The 9,309-nt window shown below is 31.5% G+C and overlaps 2 protein-coding genes and 1 long non-coding RNA gene across 4 annotated transcripts; 2 read left to right on the forward strand and 1 right to left on the reverse strand.

Annotated features, from left to right (window-relative positions):
* Positions 1 to 1,499: 1,499 nt before the first annotated feature.
* Positions 1,500 to 4,689, forward strand: LOC138942923 (uncharacterized). Its single transcript, XM_070313415.1, has 2 exons — positions 1,500 to 3,622; positions 4,440 to 4,689. Exons 1-2 carry the CDS (start codon positions 1,500 to 1,502, stop codon positions 4,687 to 4,689), a joined length of 2,373 nt encoding a protein of 790 aa, XP_070169516.1.
* On the reverse strand, positions 4,420 to 6,397 carry LOC138942925 (uncharacterized). The gene is made up of 3 exons (XR_011448400.1): positions 5,867 to 6,397; positions 5,494 to 5,732; positions 4,420 to 5,367 (listed from the first exon to the last, which is right to left on the reverse strand). It is a non-coding gene; the product is annotated as an uncharacterized lncRNA (long non-coding RNA).
* Positions 4,686 to 7,106, forward strand: LOC138942924 (uncharacterized). Of its 2 annotated transcripts, none has more exons than XM_070313416.1 (6): positions 4,686 to 5,397; positions 5,520 to 5,558; positions 5,644 to 5,788; positions 5,876 to 6,035; positions 6,123 to 6,378; positions 7,005 to 7,106. In XM_070313416.1, exons 1-5 carry the CDS (start codon positions 4,895 to 4,897, stop codon positions 6,350 to 6,352), a joined length of 1,077 nt encoding a protein of 358 aa, XP_070169517.1. In that variant the 5' UTR covers positions 4,686 to 4,894; the 3' UTR covers positions 6,353 to 6,378; positions 7,005 to 7,106. The 2 variants fall into 2 exon arrangements, with proteins under 2 accessions (XP_070169517.1, XP_070169518.1); XM_070313417.1 differs by having other exon boundaries at positions 5,644 to 5,785.
* Positions 7,107 to 9,309: the final 2,203 nt, after the last annotated feature.

The raw sequence follows: 9,309 nt of genomic DNA on the forward strand, positions 1-9,309 counted from the left end.
AAATTTAATTTTATTTGTACTATATAATAGAAGGCTCTAATAATAAATATACATAATATAGGAAAAACTGACCAATTAGTGAGCCTAACGCGGTAGGTAATGCGCGAATTTTCTGAATGATTGCTTTTTTTACTTTTTTTATTCAAATGAACGTTTCGGTTCAATATTTCGAACCTTCTTCAGCATCTGTGAATTACATAACGTATACATTGTGGATTATTAAATGTGGATATAAATGAAGGCAAATACAAATAAATTAGAATATGAATTACGTACTAAGAAATCACCCGCATATGCACATGTCAAAGACATTTTATTTAATACAATATTTTTATATGCGTAATATAAAGTTATTAATATTTATATTATTAATTTACAATAACTAATATAAATTTTGCGTTTACTATTAAAACGGATTAAATATATATTCAAAAAATAAAGTAAAATGTAAAATAAATATATAAAATAAATATAATACATATTATAAAAAATATATAGTATATATATAATATATTATAATACATTTTATTATATAAAATGTAATTAAGAATACGTCGCAATAAAATGTTAAAATATATCGCACATTTTTTATCTCTTCGTACATTATAGTATTTACAAATAAATCGAATTATACGTCAATATAATAAGTAGAATAAGTACAAATTTTAACATTACTCATATTCCAGACAGTACACAATATTTATAAAATATGTACAAAATATTTACAATAATTATTTGAATATTTTATAAATATTTTGTGATCTTAGATTTAACAGATCATAAAAATTTATCATTAATATCATAAAAATTATTATAAAAATATTGATAAATATTTACAAAATAATTACTATAAATATTTTTTTTCCTTACCATATAAATATTATATAAAATATTTAACTTATATTTAAATAAAATATATCGAATAAAGTTTTTATGATTTCTTCTTTTAATACGTATACAAAATATGTATAAAATATTATTTATATAATATTTCAAAAAAGAAATAGTAAAAAATATTTATAAATATTTATCATATATATAAATATTATGTGCTGTCTGAGATCTTGAAATGAGATGGATGTATATTCGCTCGTTGAAGAAAAAAAAGCGAAAAACCTGAAAAAGAGAGAGAAATTATATACAAAATGTATCATAATTGGCGCTTACGAAGCAACACTGGAGCAACATGGCGCAGCTTACCCGAAAATCATTTTGGCGGTATAATGTCCACCATACGTTTTCGATCCCGCCAAAAAGATATTCTCGGATAGGTTGCGCCATGATGTTCGAGTTCGTGATTGGTCGTAGTCTTACCGTTATTATGCAGGATGTGAGCCTCGATCATTCTTAGTTCAGTCGTTGCAGTAGTAAGTGGTGTACAGTGTGTAGCAACGAACGATAGTGAACGAAGAATATTGAGAAGATTAGAGTGTGATATTGTAGGATATTCAGCAGAGATTACGTCGCTTGCAGCAATATCGTCGAGAAAACACGTAAATATGAAAACAACAAAATTAAAATCAACTATATCGCGAAAATCGTTGTACAGGTTATCCATAAGGCAACGAAGTAGAATTATGTACGAAATTAGACAAAATTTACGCTTACAATATCGTTTAAAATGCAAAACTGCCATTACAGAGTCCAATAATGATCGTGACATTCAAGATGCTCCTGGTCCATCAATTACTGAATGTTATAGCTCTTTTTCAGATATTATAAATGATACTTGCAATTACAGGCGTGATATTAATGTAGAAGATGATGGGGTTTCTTCTTCTGTCTCTGATGCCAGTGATATAGTTTCATCATCCTTTAAAATTACTTCTATGGAATCATCTTTCCGTAAACGTTTAGCGTCTTGCTTCGTAAATAATAATATAACGCATATGCAAAGTAATAGTATATTATCTGTTCTTCGAACACATCCCTGTTTTAATAAATTACCAAAAGATGTTAGAACGCTTCTTGATACACCACGTACATGTGCTATCGTGTCTCGTGTAGAACCAGGAGAATATATTCATTTTGATGTGGAAGCAGGAATTATTAAATATCTTTCATATATTTCCATCGCATCTATTGTTAATCAATTGGAACTAGATTTCAATATAGACGGATGTAGTTTAGATAAGTCAGGTAGCATTCAGATCTGGCCCATCCAATGTAGAATTGCAAATATACAATATGCAAGGCCTATAGTAGTTGGAATTTATAAAGGTGCGCATAAGCCATGCGATTCCAATATTTTCCTGAAAAAATTCATTATGGATATTAGAAAGATCATGTGTAGTGGAGGTATTAATTTTCATGGTAATAAGATACCAATAAGATTAAGATGTTTCATAGCTGACGCACCAGCTCGAGCTTTTATTCTGAATCATCGTAGTCATGTGTCCTGCCAGCCTTGTTCCAAGTGTAAAGTTTCTGGGATACGTCATGAAGGTCGTTATGTTTTCAATGGCACTAATCATCCTCTTCGCACAGATGAAGAATATATCAGATGTTTAGACGAGGATCATCACAAAGAGGGCAGAAGCCCATTATCAATGCTTCCAATAGGTATGGTTTCGCAAGTTCCTTTTGAATACATGCACCTTGTATGCTTGGGTGTAATGAAAAAACTCTTGTCTGCATGGATATACGGAAAATATTCACGTCTATCAAAGTTGTCAGGAAGATCCATCCATATTATGTGTACAAGATTGAATAATCTTAAAGAATATTGTCCATCGGATTTTGCAAGACGTCCCAGATCTCTCGATATATGTTCCAAGTATAAAGCAACAGAATTTCGTCAATTTCTACTTTATACAGGCCCAGTTGTAACGTACAATGTACTAGACGAACGATTGTACAAGCATTTTTTATTCTTACACGCAGCAATAAGAGTCATGGTCTCCAATTCATCGCCAAGACAACACTTAAGCTTTGCAGAACTTGCGTTGCAAAAATTTGTTTATAGAAGTGAAAGTCTGTATGGTCCAACATTTAATACTTATAATGTCCACGGTCTTCTTCATCTTATCAGCGATGTGAGACGTTTTGGTTGTTTAGATTCATTTTCTGCATTTCCTTATGAAAATAACATGTCAATTTTCAGGAAATATTGTAGGAAACCGGGTGTACTTCTCCAACAGTTTTTTAATAGAATGGCAGAGATAGGAGTTCATGGAACAAGCAATAATCAAGATGTTTATTCGTCTATTCGTGTATCTATACCATATAATAATGATAGTAATTGTCTTCAATACCGTAAAATTAAATTTAATAACATATCATTAGGTATAGATGTACGTGACAATTGTTGTATCTTACGTGATGGATCAATTTGTATCGTCTTTAACATTATCGTGGATAATAACTCCTTTTGTTTGGGTGTTAAAAATTTTTTAGAGATTCATGATTTTTACGATATTGGCATGGTATCCTCTGTTTTTCAAATATATAGGTGTGCTACCTTAAACAGCGAAATTTTTTATGTTCATCCAGATCAGGTCCATGCAAAATGTTACAGGATGCCTTTTTCCAACAGCACATCAATGGACGATAGCGACAATGACGAAGCAAATAATTTGGAAACGCAATATATTGTCGCTGTTATTATACACAGCGAGAAGATGTAAGATGTATCTATGCTGTAAACTGTTTATTTTTATAGGAATTGGCAGAACACGTATTCTCTTTTTTTGCATCTGTTTTCAATATTTTTCTCTCTTTTGCTTTTTAACTTTGTCGCTTTTACATGGTCTTTTCAAAAAGTGGCGAGAAACCGTACGAGATGCTGTAATATTTACTGTGTTATATTTATATTTTGCCTTTTTCTTATACTTTCTTATACTTGCTTTGTTTTTTATAGATAATACATATTGTATCTATCTCCTTGTATTGTATCTATCTATATTCTATGTTCCTCGCGATAATTTGCTTAATAACTCACTTTGATGTTCGAATTTCTCCTCTTTAAATATATTCGTAACATTTTTTGATAATCCATTCTTGATTGAATTGCACTTGACACTAAAAAGCATTTTGTAGATAGATTGTAGGTTCATTTTAAACAAAAATATATAAATATTAATTTGAAGAAAAAAGTCAATGTTATGTGAAACGGTAAGATTTATTGCATAAAATATTGCTATTCTATTAAGTTTTAAAATATATATATATATATTGCCGATATTGATATATATTGTGAAATATAATAAATTACATTTATAAGCTATTTTTGGAGAGAATAAAATAATCATGGATATTGTAATATTGCTTGTTTTTTAAATAACTAAAGTCAGTAATTAACAAATACTTAGATTTATTACGAAAATCGTTTTACATAAATTCATTAAAAATCTTTTTTACATCTGACTATAATTAATATAAAATATATGTTACATATTATATAAAATGTATCATTTACTAATATGTATTTTAATTTACAGGGATTTACAGATGAGACCGAAGCGTAATATTTCAAAACCATTGCGCTATCAGACGACTTCTTCGGACGAAAGTCCGAAACGAAGAAATACCGCATCAATTGCCGGAGATATTGATAAGGATATCAATGATTTGAGGAGGATTGGGCAAAACATGGATAATGAAATAAATTATTTTTTTTTCTCCATCACATACACTTATACAAAACCAAACATCGTACACACGCGCATACATTCCAAAACAATCAAATGAATCCCATACAAACGTTGAGTCACATACAGTCATACAACCACAAAAAAATATTCAAGTATACAACGGAATAAATAGTCAAGCACATACAAATATTGAAACATATGGCATAAACAATCAAGCACACACAGATATTCAATCACGCACAAACATTGAAGCACATGATATAAATAATCAAACATACATAGACCTTCAACCACACACAAGCATGCAAGCATATAATACAAATAGTCAAACACATACAGACATTGGACCGCACACAAGCATTCAATCATGCAACGCAAACAGTCCAGCACACACAGATTTTCAACCGCATACAAACATTCAATCATGCAACGCAAACAGTCCAGCACACACAGACCTTGAACAGCATATAAGCATTCAATCATACAGTATAAACAATCGAGCACACACAAATCTTCAACCGCACACAATTAAAACATATTCACGTACATCTCAAAACACTTGTGTCGCTAATGTATCGCAGGCATCGCATACATTACACACATATCCTTCCACACACAATAATACATATACATCAGACATAGAAACTGGAAAAACAACTTACACTAATGATACATTATTCGAGTTTCAGGACAATACGGGAACATTGTCTCCTCAGGGCAACACTGTACATCAACGCAGACAAGTTCATCAAGGATCGGCTCATGGTCAGCGTACCTTAACACATCCAGAAACAATAGATAATGGGTAAATTCAAATATATTTATTTGTATAAAATAAATCATTGTAAATTAAATAAAAATACTGATGCTATATAATAATAAATATTAGAATAATATTTACCTGTAAATGTTATTTAATCTTTGCAGAAGAGCGCACAGCTGTATACGTGTAGAGGCAGAGCTGAAGTAAGTATCTAATATGTATCGTATTTATTAATACATGTGACATCTCTGTTACGACATCCATGTAATATTGATTTATCTTTTGTAGGAGAATGAATACTTTGCTGGAAAAATTATTGAAATGCGTGCAGCATCGCCATCATCCATCACATAAGCCAGCTATCCTCCCGATATCATCTTTAACAGAAATGGATATATTTGAAAGAATCGACGAGAAAGGTTATTCTGATGTCGTAAGTAAAACGAAAAAGGTATATGCTCTTTATAATTTTTATATAATATATATATTTTTATTTATAATTTTTACTTACTTTGTTTAGGTCAATTATTTAAGTTATATCGGCGGTTTCAATTTGAAAGAAGCCATAAATCTGTGTTTTAAGGAAGCTATAAAAGATTCCTTAACACCTTCATTCACTTGGTGGGGTCGCGAGGAAGAACGATCCTTGTATAATGCTCGCCTCACTGTGGCTATTTATGGTACAATCTTTTCCATTCTTTCCATGTAACTGTTATAATCATTATTGCGTGTCCCTCTAACAATAATATGTTGCGTTCTTTTTTCAGAGGCTGTGTGTTCTAATCGGCATTTCGAAAAACCGACTCGGTCGGAATTTCAATTGCAATTTCGGGAAGCTCTTCGGACGGCAAAAGAAAGATTGAGGCACAGAATGCGAGATCGACGCACGCGGTCAAACAATTGCGAGAGAAGGATTAACCGCAACTTATGGAACGATGAGCGGCCACAAGAAAGTACGAATACCGTTGAGCAAGAAACCACAAATGATGAGGATTGAAAGTACTTTGCACTTTATTTATACAGGTTAGTTAATAGATATTATTAAAATAACATCGGTTATGTGTGTATACGTGTTGTGTATGCGTGTCCCGATTGGACAGACTTCCCTAGGCCGCGTTTGGAAACATCACCTGTATGCACCATAGACTTATAGAGATAGACTGCGCGCCCTTACGGTCTGATTGTCTTAAACATTAAAAAGAGAGAGCGATAGTGGTTGGATCTCTTTCTCTCTCACACAGTTGAAGGAAAGGGGATATCGCGGCGGGCGGAAAATGAACGGAAAAGCGAGGAAAATGCGCATATACTCGCAAACTGTTTATTTTCCGCCAGCCGCGATATCTCCTCTCCTTCAACTGTGCGAGAGAGAAAGAGATCCGACCACTATCGCTCTCTCTTTCTAATGTTAAGACATTCTTTCGACAGGGACACGCAGTCTATCTGTATAAGTCTATGGTGTGCACACGGGTAATGTTCCTGAACGCAGCCTCGATTGATCAATCGAGGTGTAATGAAAATCCCTAAACACCGGTCGATATGAATGGTAGTGTTCAATTGTGAGATGTATACTAACGGAATTCTCTCTCTAAATTTAGTTACATTCCAATGAAAATGCTGTAATTAATATATAAAAATATTTTAATCCTCAGGAAACCATGTGAAAGATGTCCGCAACAGACGAGAGAAGAAGAAAGAAGAAACCAATCGGCACTTTTCAGTGCCATTTTAAACGATTACGTTGGATCGTCTCAGAGAATCGACACTTTTCAGCACCAGTTTCTTAACCGCTTCTCAATCGGCACTTTTCAATGCCATTTTTTCCCTTTCTACCAACGTGGTTTAAACTTAATCGTTTATTAATTTGCAGAACGACAATATGAAACTTTAAAAAAATGTCTATTATATACATAATTCATATATATAATTCTATTGTCAGAAATTTTAATATTTTCATTCTGCAAGTTAATCACGATTACGTTTAAACCATATTGGTAAAAAGAGGCATTTAACCTTTATATTAAATTTATTTTCAGTTTTGTTTGTACTTTTCTACAAAGATTCTTTTCATTTAAAAATCAAAGTTTATTTTAATACACTTTATACAGGGTATATCATAATTCGCGCTCACGAATTACATAGTGCTAATTCTGAATGAAAAATGAGTCGGAAAGTCCTGAACCATTTTTTTCTGCGTTGCTGAATGAAAGAGGAATTATTAATTAAAGGTCAATGCGGTTTTTTAAATGGGCATACGTTAGTGAGCCGCACATCGAACAGTATGTGTGGCTACATTTAATTCGACGCGCGGTTCACGGTTGTATGTCTGTCTAAAAAACTGCACTAATAGGGTGACATTTATTTAATAATTCCTTTTTTATTAAGCATTGCAGAAAATAATGGTTCACAACTTTCCGACTCACTTTTAATTTAGAAATAACGCTATGTAATTCGTAGGCGCGAATCATTATACACTCTGAATATAATTTCTCTCTTTTTCAGGTTTTTTGCTTTTTTCTCCAACGAGCGTATATACATCCATCTTATTTCAAGATGAGTAATGTTAAAATTTGTTCTTATTGTATTGATTTTTAATTATAATTCCATTTATTTATAAATACTGCGATGTACGAAGGATAAAAAATGCGCGAAAATTTAATATTTCATGCGACTTCTTATTAATTCCGTTTTATGATATAACAAAATGTATTATATTTTTATAATATACATTATATTTATTATATTTTTATAATATACATTATATTTATTATATATATTATTTTATTATATATTTATTTCATATTATGTTTTATTTTTCGTATATATTTAGTCCGTTTTAATTGTAAACGCAAAATTTATATTATTAGTAATATTGCTAATTAATAATATAGATATAATTTGTATTATACATATAAAAATATTGTATTAATAAAATAAAATAAAATTTCTTGTATATAATCTTATTTTAATTATTTGAAGACAAAAATATAAATAAAAGAGATAAATTTCGGTATATGTCAAATTTAAATGGCTTTGGAATGCAAAGTTTGTTCGGTTTTTGCTGACAATTTGCTATCAGACTGCCCTGCGCAGATCTTGCTCGATTTTTGCCACCAATTTGACGTCAAATCATGTTAGCAAGCTTTGCTCGGTTTTTGCCGTCAATTTGCTGTCAGGTTATGTCAGCAAGCTTTGTCACCAAAACACAAGCTTAATGCGGACACAGATGGCACCGGATTTGTTACCAAGTTTTGACCGAATTTGATGCCAATTTGGCGACAATTTGTTAACAAATTGCTATCTGGGTATTTCCTTTTTTTTCTTACTTTTAGCACTTGTACAGATACTTGCTCAGTTACACTCATATCTTTTTTCTCTCTTTGCCCATTCTTCTCTGTCCATCCCTTTTTTATCCGAGCATACTATATGTGTGTTATATATTATTTATATGTGTGTATATGTTTGTGTATATGTAATAGTAACTTCAAACTTATTAAAATATAATTAATCTTTTGCTTATTTGTATATTTCACTGAAAATTGATTATATTTATTTTGCAATAGTAGTTGTGTCACAGCAGTTAGTTAGCCAGAGGCGATCAATTCGTGAGCTGGTTCTTGAAAGAAATATTTCCCATCAAATGCGTTATGCATGTGCGCTTTGGTTGAAGAATATATCCTAGAAGCGATCAATTCGTGAACTGGTTGTCGAAAGAAATATTTCCCACCAAAAACGTTTTGCATGTACGCTTTGGTTGAAGAATGTATCCCAGAAGCGATCAATTCGTGAACTGGTTGTCGAAAGAAATATTTCCCACCAAAAACGGTTTGTATGTGCGCTCTGCCTATTAAAAAAATAACATTTTATTCTAGAGGCGATTTTTAATCGTGAACTAGTTGTTTTAAGAAATATTTCACACTAGATGCGATTTGAATGTGCGCTCTGGTTATTAAAAAA

The sequence above is a fragment of the Polyergus mexicanus genome, unplaced genomic scaffold (genome assembly GCF_030449975.1).
Source record: "Polyergus mexicanus isolate NDT 795.1 unplaced genomic scaffold, iyPolMexi1.0 SCAF_24, whole genome shotgun sequence".
NCBI lineage: Eukaryota > Metazoa > Arthropoda > Insecta > Hymenoptera > Formicidae > Polyergus > Polyergus mexicanus.